Source organism: Clinocottus analis, unplaced genomic scaffold (assembly GCF_023055335.1).
Source record: "Clinocottus analis isolate CAN_PGR_092001 unplaced genomic scaffold, fCliAna1.0.p SCAF_7, whole genome shotgun sequence".
NCBI lineage: Eukaryota > Metazoa > Chordata > Actinopteri > Perciformes > Cottidae > Clinocottus > Clinocottus analis.
Genome location: NW_027176229.1, coordinates 13,564,823 through 13,583,577, shown reverse-complemented (window position 1 = coordinate 13,583,577; position 18,755 = coordinate 13,564,823). Strand labels below are relative to the sequence as shown.

The following is an 18,755-nucleotide window of genomic DNA, read 5'->3' as shown; positions in this document are numbered from 1 at the left end:
TCTTAAGACTTTATTCCTCCTTCCCGGAGTAACAGAGAAAAGCTTCCATCACAGAGTGTGTGTGTTTGTGAGTGTGTGTGTGTGTGTGTGTGTACGTGCGCTTGTGTGCATGCGTGTGTGTGAGAATAGTACCATTAGTAGTAGCAGAAGAAGAAAGTTCTTACAATAGTCTATGTGCAATGTATAGCACAGAAAAAATATGCACAACTTGCATGCAATGTGGTCTTCTTGATGTCAATGCATCCTTCTACACTACCTATATGTCTGCTTGTGTGTTTGTTTGCTTTACTGAGAGACGCACAGAGAACCCGGAAGAGTGTATTAAGCTCATAATGTTGTAAAATATATAATATAGTGCGGAGACACATCCAGCGAAGCGTGACTGGTGGTGATATAATGTGAGGCAAACGCACACTGGCACACTGACCTCACACACTGTCCAGTTTACGCCACATAAAAAAGCGAGGGGAAACACTAACAACAGATAGTCAAGCAGAGAAGCTGACATAAACCTAAACAATCTCCCTCCGAAATTGTTCTCGTTCTTGCTTGCTCACACACCATGAAGACACACTTATACACACAAAGTCAAGCTATGCTATGTGGCCTCGTGATAGACTAAAATGAGACGGGAAATGCAAGGTTTCGATTAAAAGAAAAAGGAATGATCACTGTGTAAAAATCAGTCTGTAAATCTGTGGGATAAAGGGATAAGTGTTGAAATCAACAGCTGGGCCATGAGGCATGAGAACACACTGAGAGACACATGCACAATCATAAACGTATGCTTTTGTTCAAACCCAAATACTCAGGTATAAACACAGATATAGAAAACCTATACTGAGGCCAAATTGAGTAGCATGTCGGTGTGTCTTAAAAGCAAAGCAGGAATGCACTTCACTTCAATTTATTTCTCTCTCTCTCTGGCAATAACCCTTTCCATCCCCACAGGAGTAATTATAATTTAAATTTCAGAGTCAGGGCCAGGCTACAGACTTAATTCATTATTACCAACTCTGTCAGACTCTGCCTGTTTCCAGCGATATCATTGTCCAAAAGCTCTCTAAAGGAGATGAGAGGGGAGAGTGTGTGAAAGGAAGAGGGGAAAAGGGAGTATGTGAAATAGAGAGAAAGAGAGAAAGAGAGAGAGAGAGCGAGAGGGACAGTGAGGAGACAACTCTCAATTTTAAGACACGATTTCTCTGAAGATACAGCTGCTTGTTTTGATTATTGGGGAGCAACGGGGAAGAGAGACAGAGAGGGAAAAAGAGTGAGAGAAAGGGCACGAGGGAGTCAACAGAGGAAAACACAAGGGCAAAATAATGGCAAACTGGTTGATGGTTCAACAGGAGTTCACTCAGAAGTGAATGTCAATACTTTTTTGGTCCGTACCAAAATGTATATATTTCCAAAAACTAGACCTGGCATCGAAAGTATTGTCAGACTCACAATCCTGTTCACTTAAAATTAATTCAGATATTTATAGATTTACGTTGTAATTCCATCAATTATATTGTTAAGATTTGTAACCCTCTTTGAATGTAGTTCTTTATTTATATCCCAATTTTGTCTTGTTTAGGCAAATCTATTATTCAGCACAAAGAAAAAGGATTTTATTGAAAAACACTAATTCATGGCTTTTGGAGCAGGCTTTTGTGACAGTATAACAACAGTGTCATTTTAGTATTTTAGCAAAAATACGACTATAATTTCAAACAATACCACAGCAAGTGGTTTCTGTATTGATACACAGAATATTGTCAGAATTACTTTTTTAATGTATGGATGCAGAGCAATCTTTTGATCCAGACTTCCTCCCTTCCTCCCACCATACCCCTGAGGGGACATTCAGGGTTCAACCTCAATCCAAGACTGGTGGAGAGAATACACTCATCCTCCACAAGGATTCAAAGCATCATCAGAAAGCTTAAACAGCAAAAGATGGAGTAGAAGGACAGACAGACAGGTAGAGAGGAGGAGAGATGAAGGGAGGCCATGACCGACCCCCACCCCCTCATTTATGTCTCCCCACACCCCCATCAGCACGCAGGGAAACTGACGGGGATAAGGAGAAGATGAAAAGAAGGGATGAACAGAGGAGGAAAGCAAAATGTGGAAGGACAGAGTTTGCTTTCATAAAACAAACCCCCACCCTGCCTGTGATTGACATCTTGTCACTGTGACATCTTCTTTCCCGTCGCTGTCACACTCAACAGACACACAAACACAGATGAATCAGCCGCAGCATAGGCTTATGACTGACTGTCATCTTTGCATCTTGTCACCTTTCATCAGAGCTCCATATAACATTTCACACACAGACACACACAACGTGCCTGCCCAGCAGCTGCGCAGTTTAGGAGACATTAAATCAAATGCACGGGAAATGCTCAAACGCAAACCAAATGCTTCCGCCCTATTCCCACTGGTCATCAACTCAGCAGCACTCTGTCAAGTTTCTCTCTCAAGGTTTGCTCTCTGCCAGTCCCAAGCTAAACTGCAGACCCTCATCTCACTTCCTGTCCAAGATGTGTCCTTTCTCGTCACCTTTAGAGAGGTGCACTGGAGTGGGTGGGAGAGGAACTGCAGGTGTGTGCATGCGTGTGCGAGTGTGCACCTACATGTGGGTGGCAGTGAAGTGCCACCACTTCAGTGGAGGTCGCCATGTCCTCCTTCTCTCATCCACCCATCTTGCGGCCACCTCAGGCCCATTAAAAGCCATTAGTGTGTGTGCTCCTTTGCCATCATAATGCATAAATCTTTTTCTCTCATTTTCCCTCTCTCCCTCTGTCCCTCTCTACTTCTGGGAAACAGTAATTAGGGATGAAGGAAAGGTTACGGTGAGAAATAGTACATCTAAGGCAGTTGACACTAAGTGTATTGCACCGTGTTGCATATAGCTCTGCCTCAGCTGCATTCAAAGTAGTTTGCAGAAGAGAATCATGTATGTCCATTCACACGCATACATGCGGTACATTCAAGAATACAGAGGCACTCACAAACCTGGCAGATAAACACACACACAAAGCAGTCACTATGCAGAACAGCGAGGATGAGAGGGACATTAATGAGCTCGGCACTAGCATCAGATCCCAGCACTCAGGTGTCCATTATCGGCTGTCTTCAATGGCCACAGATTGGGATGAGGAAAAACACCTGCTCTTCTGTGCATGCATGTAGGTGTTAAGTGTTTTTTTTTCTTTTTACATTATACACATTTTGCAATCCAATGCTACACAATGCCTTAAAAGTAAACTTGTGTGTTTTCACGAGGAGCAGTACGGGGGGGATCTCAACTGTTTTCTCTTCCTGGTTCTCATTTGTGAAGGAACCTGCTCTTTAAAGCTTTGATGATGGAAGCATGGCACTTGTCATTAGACAAAGGTATTGTTTAGGCATGTATCTGAATGTGTATACCTGTTTGTGATTAGCAGTAGTCGATGCTTCGTCTGTGCTGCACAGATGATACCAGTCAGTAAAAATGTGCCGAAGCATAATAACACACACACACACGCACACACACGCACACACACACACACACACACAAGCACACACGGAAGATTAGTGGGCTTTGAGGAGCACTGTTATGTATTAGTGGTGGTACTTGGTCTTATCAGTGCTCTTTGATAAGGTACATCTTTATTAAATTCTCTAACTGAAAGACGGCCATTCTGTGGAAAGGAATATGTTAATAGGTAGCAACCATTCAAGTCTTTAAACCGACCTCACTGTGCCCCTCCATCGGCAACCCCCCACCTTCCTTCACCCTCTATCTCTCCATCCCTTCATCTGACAGGAGGGCCACAGTGGCAACAGACAAAGAGTTGAGGCTGCCGGGAGAGCGGGACAGAGATGGAGAGTGCTGGAGAGAGAAGGAGGCAGGAAAAGAGGCAGGCGAAGGAAGGAAAATGTTTCGCCTTCAGCCGAGCAGAAAAAACAGGGGTCTGCTCGAGTTGTGAGAGAGGTGAAATAGGTTTTTCTTTTCATTTTACACGCCTTCCCTCCCCGGTGCAACCCTCATCCTTTACCTCTCGCCCCGTATTACACACATTCACACAAACATACACACACACACACACTCCCTTTCTACGCCCTGATTTTGTGGCTTTGAGGAGAGACACAGTGTCTGCATGTCCCAGTCCTAGAGCTCCCCCCTCTGATCTTGGGTGGTTGCTGCAGCGCGGAGCAGAGTGGTCAACCTCCCGTGGCTGGCCAATGAGGCACCGCCACGGTTATGTAGGTCGCTGCCCCCGTGTTTGGCCTTTGGAGCCTCGCCGCTGGTGCCTATGCCCACACTGTGAGACGCAAACACACACCAGCTGGGACGTAACGTTAACTGAAATCAGAGCACATTGTATGATCCCACAAAAACAGACAGCTACTTACCGTTCTGTACACTACAGTGTATGAACACACACGTGCAGTACAACCTGCACACATGACTAAGTACTAATGGGAAAATGTGCTCCGACAACTCTTCTAGACACTAAATTGTACTAATATTTACAGTAATCTTGTATTAGGGGAGGGGAATTAAAGTGAATGTACGTACATAAAATCAAAAGCATAAAATTAACAATATATATTTGAAAAGTCGTCACTGAACGCAAATATGGCTGCGTGATAAGAGCTGATTCTGTTGATGTGTCGAGAAATGTTCCATGTCAAGGTCGTCAGTGAATGAAACCTATTGAAAGTGTGTGAGCAAGCATGTGTGTGAGTTTCTCTTTGTAGCGAGGATTGAAGATGGCTGTGAGTGAGGGGTTAACTAGGCTAAGACAAAGACATAGGCTGAAACTATTGTGTTGAGTGGAGGGCCTCTGGGGCAGATGGGGCCTTAGAGCTCTCACTCTTTCTCACTCTCTCTCCACTTATGGAAACTCAAATCAACGACAACTGGCTAACAAGCCAAGACGTTTTACACACAAATAAATTATCCGACATGCATGAATCATAAATGCAAAACCCACTGAAGAATGCTGATGCAAATACCGCACAATACTCGTGCCTTGAATCATAGCAGCAGAAACAAACCAGCAATGTGAGCCTCCATCATTTCCAAACAGTTGGTCACAACCTAACAACTGCTGTGTTTCTTCCTTCCATTGTTGATCTCATCATCTCCCTCTTCACCAACTCCTCTGCTCTCCACTTCTTCTATTTTATAGAAACTTTGGCATACTGATTACCGTGTAGTTGTATCTAGCCTCTCTAATATTTTCCTTTTAGCTGAGCTCTCATACATTGTGTAGTTTTAAAAGAACTTAATCTTTTCCTGAACTCAAACACAACACAAAGCCACTCTTATAATAAAACAAACTCACATATCTCTGTGTGATGTGGTGTCTCTCGTCCAGCATGTTGACTGACAGGTCTGAGATTGAAACGGCGGCAGAAGCAGTGAGTGTAACCAACAGCACCAGCACACCTTCACCTTCCTCCAGTGGCAGGTCCAGCTTGTGTGTGTGTTCTTTTGGGAGATGCGACAGGTCGATGGTACACCTAAAGTGCACACACATGCACAAACAAATAGGAAGAGAATTATAGAGTATTGAACATTTTGTGGTCAAGCTGACGATGCTGAAACACATACGAATTGTAAAAGAGGAACCTAAGCAAAGTTATCGAGGATAAACTTAAATAAATGCTATTGAAACCCATTTTGAGGGGCTGAAGTTTGTGGAAAAATGTCACAGAACGTTTGTAAAGATAACAAAAGAAGTGACACAGAAAGATATCTCCCATTTTCCTGAAGAAAATAAAATGTCTACTAGTTTTCATTTCAATAAAATCACCTCATACATTGCATGCTTTCTGGAGAATGGCAACAATCTAGTCACAGTATAACAAGCGTCATTTGTGTCGTAAATAAGCAACTGCAGACAACTTAACAAAAGCTGAAACGATTAATACCTTTAAGTCGGCACTAAAGAGCATCTTCTCTTGACTGGATTGATTTTATGGCATGGCCTAATGTATCTCCAGTTAATACCGAGGCCTGCAAAAGTAATTACTGGCCTTGGGTCCAGAGATCAAAGCAAAGGCTTCCTCAAGTGCCTCCATGCCGTTATGCTATAAACGCGAGGTAAATCCATGCAAAGCCACAGACATGGCCGTTTGAACTCAAATGTTGAATGATGGACATGCTGTCATTGAGCAACCTCTGTGAGGCCTTTCTGAATAAGTCTGAAATGTAAAATATATGCATGTTTTTAGTAAGCCACGTCTACTAGCTCTCCAGCTGGACAAAAAACAGACAGCCACATGTTCAGAAAGACTGATGAGGATCACTGTACCTTCCCATGAAGTCATCCTTCTTTCCGGCATCTTTGTCCCAGACCGTAATGTCCACGTAGCCTCCCTGTTCCTCGTACAGGTGGAAGTCAAACTGCTCTCTCCACTGGGGGTTCAGCGTTTTGGGAATTGTCTGAGTAGACAATAGAGGGAAATACATGGTTTGACCATACGTGCTTGTATATTGTTGAAGGTTTGCAAAACTAAGTTAGTCTTTAATACAAATTGTATAAGTAAAAGGTATTTCTCAATAGGTCAGAGTGTAAATGAATATTGAACATAATCCAATCTTCCTTTCCAACTTTCATCAGAGGGCCACAAATAAAGAGCTTTGTTCGGAATTACATGGAGGTGACCCTAAAATGTAATATTCTCAAACAGGAGAGTGTTTACCTTGCTCTTGTATTTCTGGTGCCCCATCTTGAATTTGACGTAGGGGTCGCTGAGGCCGTTGGCATCCATAGGCTGGAGGCTGCGACCTTCTATCAGACTGAGGCTGACTATACCTCGCCACAGCTGGGCTTTTCTGTGCACATCTGCCAGACGCATACTCTGATACTGCAGCACACACACAAACACACACACACACACACACACACACACACACAAAATAAATATTCACACAGACACGTGTGCATTTATACATGAACGAGCATGTACACAAACACCCACCAAATAAAGAAAGGAATGAATAAATTAGACCCAAGCTAGAAGTATGGGTTGTGCACACTTGGTCAAGAGGAAAATAAGTGATCCCAAACACATTGAGACAACAAAGAGAGGAGCAGGCAAAAGACACAGGACTTAGACAAAAAATAAGATCATTATAAACACAATTCATCACTGATGTGTGAACTAACCTCACATGCCAGAACATCCCTAAATTACAAAACATAGTATCCAACTATTCTATTAAATCATAATCATAAACATGGCCTTTGCAATGCTGAGAAACTGAAACAAATGCACTGTATCCTCTAAATGATTATTAAGAATATACTGTAGAAATAGCTTACAACAATGTCTCTGGCATTGCATGCATCTGGTTTTGTCTGTGCAATAAAAATCAATCAATTGAAATCAAATAAAAAAGGTGAGTGATATTTTTTTATTGTCTTTTCCAGAATGGCCATACCACTGAGGTGCTGTTCAAGGAACTCTGTGAATTTCTTATCCCATCTGGCTGTACTGTAAGCTGACAGCTCTGCAAATTCAGATTGATGATTCTCCATATTTTAAGTCTGTTTATTCCAAACGGTTTTCTTAGCACTTACAGGCCTATTTAACCTCTCTTTGAATCATGTCAGTATCCTTCACTAAAACAAAGAGCAGGGCATTTATTTGTCAAACAAACACACCCCTCTCTCTTTCCCTCTCTCTGCCTTTCCCTCTCCTCCTTCCTCATTAGGAAGAATTTATTAGCATAGCTTTTGTTTTGCGGGCGAATTTCATTAAACTCTGAACAAACCCTGCCTCGCAAGCGCAGGCCTTTGATCTGGAGATGGAGCCTTTTAATTTCCATTCTCCAGACATTAAACAATGCGAATAGCTCCCTGCAATACAGCCAACCTCCCATACTGCAACTCCCACATCTTTCATTTCTCCTGTTCACTTGCTGCTAACACACTGTGTGCTAATGAAGAGAGGTCGTTGTTATGTCCTACTCAAGCAAAAACCTGATTGTTACCCTGTTTTGTTTCTACATATTTCTTTTTCAAGAAAACCACCGGCTTTTTGGATTGGAAATCCACATCTCTCTGTCAGAGCACAGCAAGAAAGAGATCATGTACTGAGATGTTTGGAGGTTATAAGCCTCATAAGAGATGCTAACATTTAGTTTAAGATTTAACGCAGGCTTGCTGCCAACTTCTGTCAGCCCTTTGGAAAAATAAAAACATCTGAAGAAATAAGCATTTTCGCCAATGTGGTAAAGTTAGAGAGACCTGGATTTAATATGCTTCCGACTCATAATCATTATTTCAAGCTACTTCTTGAATAGCATCTTCTGTTGTGGGTTAAACACTCATAGATGCTTCATTAAAAAGAAGTGGTTGTGTAAAAATAACTGTGTACTTGTATGCAGTCGTGCACGGAGGCAGGGAGGCACTCAGGAGCAGCGCCTTTGTTGGAGGGGTACCACAGTAGCTAGTTAGTTAGTGTTTGAGTTAATTCCCGGGTCACAGGCAGTGTGGCCCAGTTTGGAAGCTTCAAAGGCTCGGTTTGGGAAAATGCGATACAGCAGGATGTCTGCCCGGCTCTGACCAATACATTACAAATGTATCTGTCTCTCGGTGGGATATCACACTTTTCACAAGATGGAAACCTTCAACGCCTCAAGCTGCTATTTAGGATATCAACTAAAAGACAAACTGAGTTTCCTTCTTAACAACACTTTTAAGAACTTAATAAAAGTGACACATGAGCAAACAAAGCTGCAAATAACGCAATTGTGTTCCAAAAATCGCCCCTGATACTAAAACTACTGTATTTGACCAAACAATAAAGGTAAGCGCTTCATGCATTGAGCCAATAAAAAAAAATCTGAACTTCGACCAGCATGCTTTCTTTTATGACCTTTTCAGCCAATGAGAATCCCAAAAAAATAAAAACAAAAAGATAGCAGTCATATGTGTGGCAAGATGATAACTCAAAATACAACAACATTTGCAACTTAATGTAGAGGGGTGTAAGAGAATCCTTTAATCAGTCCACGCAGTCATCAACAAACGTTCACGTTTCATAGTTGATTTGCTGAACAGGACTCTTTTAAACCCCTAAAGACAAATAAAGTGCTTAATTTTCCCACAAAGCCGCTGCAATACACTGTGCAGATCAAAGGTGGAAAACGCATGGATATATTACTGCATAATTGAACAGCATTAAAAAGACAAAGTTTCAGGAAACATACACAATGACTCTATTTAGCCAGATTGTAACTGTTCTAACACTAAATTTGTAAACATAATCCAAAAAGTTAAATAAAACAATGGCAGTAATTGTAGTGCATTACTTTCACCTTTGGTGTATATTTATATGACTATTGTCTTGCCTTCACACATGTAAAAATAATTTGCCCTTAGGCTAAACTGCAAAAGCATTCCAAAAAATAATTAGCTTGAATCCCCTCAGGTGAAATAGCAGGTGGTATATTGCAGCTTGTGGAAAATAAGCTAGTGACAATGAGAACTAAAGAACTGAAAAAGGGCTAATACCACTGTGGAAGAAGAAAAAGGAGGGAGGAAGGTAAAGGGCCAGGGAGACTCCATCCATGTACCGGGACACAAGTGAAGAGTGCAGGATAGGTGAGGTGTAGGACGGTCGGTAGTGGGGATACAGTACAGTTGGAAGTTGTGTGGGTGGGGAAGTTACATGCTGTTTTAGTTTACCTTACTAGATCGTTTCCAGTTCCTTCTCAAAAGCATGGTCTGTAAATGAGACAAAGCTGTTACAGAGCGCCCCCCATTGCCTCCCCCTCATGGCTGCAGGGTCAGAGGTTAAAGGGGATGGGTAACGTGAAGATATTCGCACTGGTCTGGTGCAGGGGGTTGTATAAAAGACGAGTGCAGCTGTCATTCATCCAATTTCAGAAAGCGAGGTGTGTACAAGAAGCGCTCTTAGTTGTTGTATGGTGTTTTGAAGTATTTGCATGTGCAGACATACACTGATACACACACAAAGCACAAAGCGTATACATGTAGGTAAACAGTAGCTGCAGTTTGCTGCACTCTCATTATACTTGATATTTTCACAGATGTAATTAAATACTAGACCCAAAGAAAGACAGGACTGGAACTGGGACTGATAGCTGCTTCTTTGGCTTGTTTAGTTTTGACGTCTATATGTTTGAGAGTAAATACTCTGTTTGTTCTGGGTAAGGATTACAGAGGTCCTGTAATCCAGGAGATATTTTTGAAGCACTTGCTGCATTTCTTAAACTTTGGCTTCAATTTATTTTTATATAGATATGGGTTGCTTGTTTGAGTTAAATATATGAATCGATGCAAAAGGTTCAAATACACAAAGAAACACAAACAATTCTCTCATGTAACACATATACCACAGGTCATATACAGAAACACTGTTGATGCTCCATGACCACCATATTAGCTGTTCAGTTAATAATTTAATGTAGATTATAGCTCCGCATTTTCCCTTCCCCTTTAAAACCAGTAGATGGAAACAGAGAGTCATCCACAATGTACGAGTCTAGTGTAACCTTGTACTCATTTTCTTCACAGTTGGAGAAATCCAAAATGATGCTTAACCTAAATAGAATTTATTTGTTCTGTCAAATGTGGACTCTCTGAACTACAGTACTAAATAAGCAGCAGAATTAAGACATCAGATCAAAAGGAATAAAATATTTCCCCCATGACGCTGCCTTGTTCCGGATTGAGCATGCAGGGGTCCAATTACCAAACAAATAATTGAACAGAAATAAATGCAAGTTTGAAACATTGAGCACGTCCGCAGAGGCACAAGCTGACATAATTAGGAAAGAGAATCTAGTGCTCTTTGAACATAGAACTTTTCCACAGAACATATTAATTACACTTGTGTTTATGCATATGCTGAGTTGAAGAGTTTCTAGTAACTGCTGCTGACTGAAGCCAGCACATTAAGTTCAACACAGCTTGCCTCCTGATCACTGTCTCTGATGTATGAGAGAACGAATATGATAAAACTTATATTGACTTCTTTGTTGTTGCTCTTTTTTTTTACTAAGGTCACCAGGAGTTGCTTTTGGCTACAGTATACTAAGCATATTATGTATTATCTTGGTGTGATGCAGAGAGAGAGAGAGAGAGAGAGAGAGAGAGAGAGAGAGAGAGAGAGAGAGAGAGAGAGAGAGAGAGAGAGAGAGATGAAGGAGTAATCCGGTTTTAAGTGTATATATTTTTCTTACAGCATCTTTCATATCTCCCTCCTTTGGTGACAGGGTAACCGCCAGGTCCAGGCTGCCCAGGTTATGTTCAGGATACTGTGGGTCCTTCAGGTCCAGTGTCATATCCAGTGTCCTACAGGGAAGCACAGTAAACCTACTACAAGTGCTGACATGAATACTGCATCCACTTGCTTTAAGTGCATGGATTTCACATATTTGTACATAAATGAATGCATGCATTACGTGCACAGCCCATTCACCCAACATAGAGTGGAGACACATATTTAAAGTGATGTAAATGTGTCTCCACTCTAAGTACATATGTGGTGACATGCTGCTTACTCCCTCTTCACATAGTCACTGCCCTTTTGTAGTTGTCAGTGAGATACAAAGAGCGCAAGCGATCAAGCTAGCTAACAATCTTGAATTATGTTTAAGGAAGGTAAATAGTGAAGGGCACAGCATGGCAGGTGATTGCAAGTCAAAAATAACATGTTAGAACAGTATGAGGCAAAAATAATTTTGACTTTAGGAAAAACACTATTAGTCACAATTTTGATTTTGATGAAAATGCATTACGCTGATCCATTGAGCCCTCTCCACATCCTAAATATGCCTCATAACACCCATGCTACATCCACACAGGTGTTTTCACTTAAGCCATCAATTAAATAATGTAAAGTATGAAAGAAAATGTAAATTGAATCATTACGGAATTGTATTAAGATGTTGTAGTTTTTATGGCCGAGCACTGTGTCTGCTGGCTCACGGTCACTCAGTTCTGGCTTAGTGTGCTGGATGCTGAAACAGATTGTAGCCATTGTTAATGTTGTGTAAAACTTTTCCGAGTCTAAATGTCAGCTGTGCAAAATGTATAATACCAGCATGACTTAACTTACACTTGACAGGGAGTGTAATCAGACAGTAATTAAAAGCACCTGTGTGAGTGTGTAAAATAAAACTCCAAAGTGATTGACAAAAAAAAAAATAGATTGCACACATAAAGTCTACAGATTCAACACCAGCTAGTAGCTACACTTGAAGAGATGTCAGTATGTCTAAAGAAAGTTAGTCATTAAAGTTACTACGAGAAACTTGAATTTTGTTTTGACTTTGGCGGTTCCTGCGGACAAAAGTAATATTGTTTTTTCCCTTTAGAAAACCTCTTATTTTACTGTAGAGGGATCTGCCCAGTCTGTCTCCTGGTTCTGGTTCTCCCATGTCACCCTTCTGGTTGCTGAAAAGGGTCGAACAAATTTTGCAAATGTGAAAGCCACAATGCAAAAGCTGCAATGCCAATGTGAAAGCCACAATGCACATGAAAAAGCTCAAATGAAAATAAAAAAGCCAAAACACAAACGCATAAGCCACAATACAAATTAAATAGCCACAACACAAATGTATAAGCTTAACTGCAAATGAAAAAGCCACAACATCAACGCAAACGCACACAACACAAATACGACAATGCACAACGTGAATTTTTCATTTGGTTCTGCCCACTCTGTTCAGTTTTGTGGATTTGAAGTTTCAGATGAGTTACAAAAAACTAACACTAGAGGGAGACAACAGGCTATACAATGACCATGCCGAGCAGCGAGGACAGATGCTTGAAGGTGCTACAAGTCAGACTCCTTAACTAATAACTTCACCGTCATTTCAACTTCATTTGAAGTAAATGGCATTTACTGGGTAAATTAATAGTTGAGGAAGTAATTAGAAAAAAAAGAGACAAGAAAGGACAAAGAGACCTCTGATGTTCCAGTGACTCCAGATGGAGGTATGCTGAGCCCATGAAATCATCCTGAAGTCCAAAGTCATAGTCAAAAACCTACAAAGAGACAATATAAAGTTGTATAGTTGTACTGTAAAAAAAAGATCCAATAGACCACATTAATGTTATTAGTCACATTGAACCACCATTTTTGGCATAGAAAAGAAGCTTTCATGGTGAGTAGGTGAGTAGATGTCCACTGCGACTTAATGATCATCCAAAATACAACTATTATTTACATTAAAGCAGGAACACTTTTGAAGTCCAGGACGTATCTGTACCTTGACATAGAGCGGGTCCTTCAGGTTTTCCACCAGAAGGCTTACTCTATCATCCCACACTGGGTTGAGGTTCTTATGAATGGTCTTACTCCTGAACACCTCCTTCCCTGCAATCTTAAACTTCACATATGGGTCGCTGGTCCCTACAAAAAAGACCGCAAACACAGAGAAATACTATTAAACCGTTAAAAACAGAAGCGTCCCAATGAAAATTAACCATGCATGATGGTCATTTATTTTTCCCAAGTAGAAAACACATGTTTGCATAGTTTATGAATATATATTTCATACCATGAAGGTATTCTAGTGTAACTTCTCTTGTACTGTCATAAGAAAATACATCTTTTGATCAAAGAGATAGTGGTACACACTGCTTTTAAGGACTAATGAGAAAATCAGACATATCATGTGACTCATGCTCTATTGTGGATCATATGTTTACAAGTAATTGAAGCTGAAGCTGGGTACTTGGATATACACATCCCATGCAGCACCTCCCTATGACCAGGAGGTGGTGCCACTGATTCACATATATTTTGACCTGTATAGGTGGCAGAACTTTGTGGTGGAACCAGTAAATACAGAAAAACTATAGTCTTTTTTGGAATAATAAATATTAATGTTGCGTGTGTATTCTGTAATACATATTATGTATTATATCTATGTATACACCATTCCTCACGATAACCAAGGGGAAAAAAAAGAAGATATATAATTCTAAATCTACATATTACCTCCCTGATAAATGGACATTGATCTTTCCGTCCATCCTCTTTCTGTTTTATTCTAACATTATATTAGCCAAGGTCAATACATTTCAACTTTGACAAAGAAAAACAATAATAAAGCAAAGGACAGTATCAATCAAAAGTTCACATTTACTGCATCTGTATGACAATCAAAGCAACAACACAGACATAGAGACAGTAGGGGAATATTCAAAGTGCAGGTTTTTATTCAGAGTTTGTGTTTTGTGCAGAAGATAATCAGGTTTACTGATTAAGCAATCTGTTTACGTCCAGATGAAAGTGGCCAAATGGGACATGGTCGGGACTAATCACAAGACCTTTATATTCAGATAAACTAAGAAATATATACACACATATATGCATACAATTACATATAAACAATAACATGAATACAGAAACAGAGGGTTCCACTGTAACCAAAGTGATTGCCAGCAAATCACAGCGAGATAATAGAGTTCTATAAATATAGTGTTCTCTCCTTTCCTGTGATTTATCTTTTCTGCCAGAAACAGAAATGTAAGATAAAAAAATGCATTGTACATTACATGTTACAATACATACCATATGTCAACAAAAACAACACAACCCTGATTTATATCGTTTATCTTTTATGATAATCCGCCCTGTTTTCTGTAGTCAGCCAAAACAAGGCTGTGTCAAAGACAAGGCTGACAGCGAAGAAATGAGATGATAAAAGGCTGTGCTCTCTCCCTCTAAGTATTCACACACATTTCATCAGATCAAGGTGGAGTCATGTTTTTTCAAGAGAACAAGTTAAAGTATGTGACCCAATGATTTTACTGATTGTTATTTGAGGCAGTGAAGAGGCTAATGGCATGACTGACATGGGTTATTTATAGAGCTTTTCTTTATTTCTCAATTCAAAAGCACGGCATTTCTCATCATTAAAATTATCCAACTCTTTGAGTGCCAGTGGTATTCCTGTTGACCTTGCGGTAGTACCCTACAGACATAAACCACATAAAACATGTATTTTTTATGTGGTTTTCAATCTGTGGTTCTGAATTGTGGTTCTGATTCTGTGATTCTGTGGTTTGACTGTGTGGTTCTGTTGCCAGTCAGTTCTGCACTGACTTGCAAAAGCTTACAACCAGCATTAACCATCTCAGCTGCATATGCAGCTTGTTGTTGCACTAACTTTAAAGAAACCAGAGAAGTACTTATAATAAAGCATAGGTGGGTGGATGTGGATGAACCTGGTTATAGAGAAACCACCCAACAGGGACGCTCTAAAAGCTAATGCACCTGCAACTTGGCAGACATCATTCAACACGATACATTACATTACATTTCATTTAGCTGGTGCTTTATCCAAAGTGACTCACAATAAGTGCATTTAACCGTGAGTACAAACTCAGAACAACAAGAATCAAGAAAGTACAATTTCTTCCATAAAGTCAAACTACAAAGTGCTTTCAGTAAATTCCATCTAAGTGCTGCTGAAGTGCTACTACGGCGCTACCTTCCTTATTCAAGGTGTGGTTAAAAAAAGATGTGTTTTTAGTTTTGCGAGGGAAGATGTAGACACTTTCTGCTGTCCTGATACCAATGGGGAGCTCATTCCACCATTTAGGAGCCAGGACGGCAAACAGTCGTGACTTTGTTGAGTGTTTAGCGCGCAGTGACGGAGCTACAAGCCGACTGGCACAGATTGATACCTGGAACTTCATTGGTTGGGAAATTTTGACAGGGTTATTGTGCAAAATGTCTCGAAGCAGAGAAGAAATCCGATAGCAAGATGGTTTCTCAGGAACGCAGAGGCAACCTGAGTGTAAGGAAAGGATCTGAAGTGCAGGAAATCCATACAAGTAACACTTTATCCGAGAAGGCAAACACTTTGAGCAGGGGCAAATAAAAAGGCAGACAGGAGTTATTTGAGTGCTAGGGAAATAATTCTAAAATCTAAAGGTGAAATCAATCTCATGCCCTCAAACTGAAAGACCACGCAGTTGAATAAAGATAGAAAAAAATATGCATATTATTTTTGTCATTACAAGACATATGGTTGTGATGATCAAGAATAAGTTAATATATTCTAGAAAATAATCATATTATACTTTGCGTAGAATTTTAGTGGACACATACATTCAATGATCAAAAGTCATTTGAATTTGACAAAAGTGTGTCATTAATAACAATAAAGTTACAAATTCGAAATTTGTAATTCAGAGTGCCCCCATGCGGCTCTCAACACGGCTTACAGCTTACAGTGAAATATTGTACAAATACTTGTTTGCCGCTTTCTTAATAATCTGAATATTGTTTTGAGAACTTTTACAGGTGAGTATAAAATCAGCTTTGTCTGAGTAAACACCGGCCTGCTGGGGCAAAATCCACTTCTTTGCATTTTAGCATTTCTGTGTCACACTGGGTCGATTTTCTGCAGACACACATCACTGGCTCAGAATGCTACAGTGCCAGCTTCATGGTGCCATAAACATACACAGGCTGAGAAGTATGAGATGGAAAAGGTTGGTTCTGTGGGTGGGTGGCGCCTCAATATGAGGGAGCGTGGGCAGAGCATAGAGGAGTGATTGCAGTGGTGCTTTCTCGGAAATCAACCTCCATATATATATATATATATATATATATATATATATATATATATATATATATATATATATATATTATTTTCTATAGTTTTTTTCCCACAGTTGGTCCATAAGGAAGGAAAGAAATAAAGTTATTGAATGTGTCACACAAGGCTTGAGGATAGATAGGCATGACGATGACAATCAATAAGTAATTGGTAGTAGAAGATCAATAAGCTTTCGAAGAATTCATAATGGTTGACAAGAATGCCTTTAACCATGTGGAGTTAGAGAGAGTAGGTCTGATGGATTGATGCCCCCTGGATGTTTGTCCACCTTGCAGGCAGAAGGCTGTGAAATGGAAGTGCTGGGTACGGGGAGGAAAAGGACTCAACGTGTCAAACACTGATGAACTGGCGAAGCTCGGTGCCGTAGGAGCTGAAGAGCAGCCGTGGAGAGCACAATGTGATTTTCTATCATTCTGCCCTTGAGAGGCATTACTTGTGAGACGTGGGTGCTGAATGTAGGAGGTAAATTTGAAAACCTTATAAGTAGTATAAGTTTTTTTCTTATAATCAAGAAAAGTATGAGTAACAAGCGGCAGTTTGATGTTTTTAATGGTACAGAAATTTCCAAATACATCGTGCTGGAAATCAGCACTTAGCTTTCAAAGATTCAACATACTTTTGTTTAGCAATACACCCCTTTAGCCATAGTATGTCAAAACACCCCTAACTAGCTAATACACATAAGCCCATCTTTGCGGAAGGGGGATATGATCCGGTCAGGAGGAGGTACCAGGTTAGTTTAAAGGCATAGATCACCATAGTAACAGACAGACGTCTATCTGTAACAGGATTTTATGACATAAAAACAAGGTTAACTCCTGAATCCTCCTTTCTGGAGTCAGCCCCCAGGCCCTGGCATAGACTGGTGAGTGGGCAAGTGAGTGAATGACAAGAAACCAGAGTACAAAAAGAGATACTGAGTTAATATCAAGCTGTTGATCTCTTCGTCTTTTATGAAGCTATTAACCCAACTGCTATCACTATAATAGTAGCTTGAAGGAGAAATAAATGTGTTTGTAAGAGGACCCAGTGGTGCACTCAGCAGGTAATTTTGGCTTGGGTGTGGCACACAGGCAGATCTAAAAGCCCCTGATTGACTTGCTGTTGCCGAGCTGCTCTCTGTTCTCCTGTCAGGTCATTGAAAACATAATCCACCACACATATATCTCTTCTAAGCACCTATTGGCCAGCGGCCATTAAAATACTGCTCAGTGTCTCTGTCTGCCAATAAGCCATGCTTTCCTGCCAGACACTTGAGTACAATCAGGGATCCAAGCGTAACACCAGGCAGTCATTTATTACAAGGATTACCACTAACACACTAGTTGTCAGCATTTGAGCAAACAAACATTTTAAATTGTGAATCTTTAATCTATAGTTTGAATACTTTAGTTCAAGTGAAATATATATATCGTCAAGATGTAATTCTTGCTTTTACGTATACATATCCAGTCTCTAGCTTTCAGACTTGATGATGGCATTCTACTTGCATCTCTCTCCAATTTCAGTGTTTATATAGCCAATGTGCATATTTTTTACATCTATTGTTATACAATATATATGTACATACATGCAATATGTTTCCTGACATTTTTTTTAATTCTTTTCCAACAGTTTGAATGCAACCTATTTTATTACATTTAAACCCGTTCAGAATTAATTTCCTGAATATTCCAAAAGGACATTACTTTTCTAAGATGTCTAGATCTATGAATACTGTGATCAGAATACACCCGAATGCACAAACTTACTTGTTTGGATTTCAATAAGTTTAATACAGAGTTCCACATCACCTGAAGTGGACTGCCGCTCACTAGTTTCCAGACCAGTGCATTCCCACATTGCAAATTGCAACAACATGCATAACCATATTTTACAGAAGCGAGTGCAGACACGTCCCATTCATAACATGCCAGCCTTTACCAATAGGAGGCAGTGTGTATCCATACACACCAAACACTCGCACTCAAGGGACATGAGTTAAGCCATTCATACTCCTTGTGTTTAGCTATTTTCTTACAATGTTTTGCTTTGATCTGCAGTATTGATACAAACTAATTTGGTTTGTTTTTCGAAAACACTCGTTTTGCTCCGCTTTGTTGCTGTTGTCAAAATCAACCTATTTTGCCATTCTCTACTTTCCGCTCTCTCT

General features: G+C 40.2%; 1 protein-coding gene across 7 annotated transcripts in view; it reads right to left on the bottom strand.

The window, feature by feature from the left end:
- mctp1a (multiple C2 domains, transmembrane 1a) overlaps positions 1–18,755 on the bottom strand; it is a 120,118-nt gene that overhangs the window by 59,221 nt on the left and 42,142 nt on the right. For 5 of the 7 annotated variants that reach the window (XM_068566549.1, XM_068566543.1, XM_068566546.1 and 2 more), the window contains exons 3-9: positions 13,235–13,377; positions 12,931–13,010; positions 11,201–11,312; positions 9,681–9,719; positions 6,688–6,852; positions 6,297–6,427; positions 5,325–5,502 (exon numbers count right to left, since the gene is read on the bottom strand). In XM_068566549.1, coding sequence (XP_068422650.1) covers positions 5,325–5,502; positions 6,297–6,427; positions 6,688–6,852; positions 9,681–9,719; positions 11,201–11,312; positions 12,931–13,010; positions 13,235–13,377 — 848 coding nt within the window. The remainder of the gene's footprint in view (positions 1–5,324; positions 5,503–6,296; positions 6,428–6,687; positions 6,853–9,680; positions 9,720–11,200; positions 11,313–12,930; positions 13,011–13,234; positions 13,378–18,755) is intronic. The other 2 variants (XM_068566544.1, XM_068566547.1) reach the window with 1 other exon arrangement.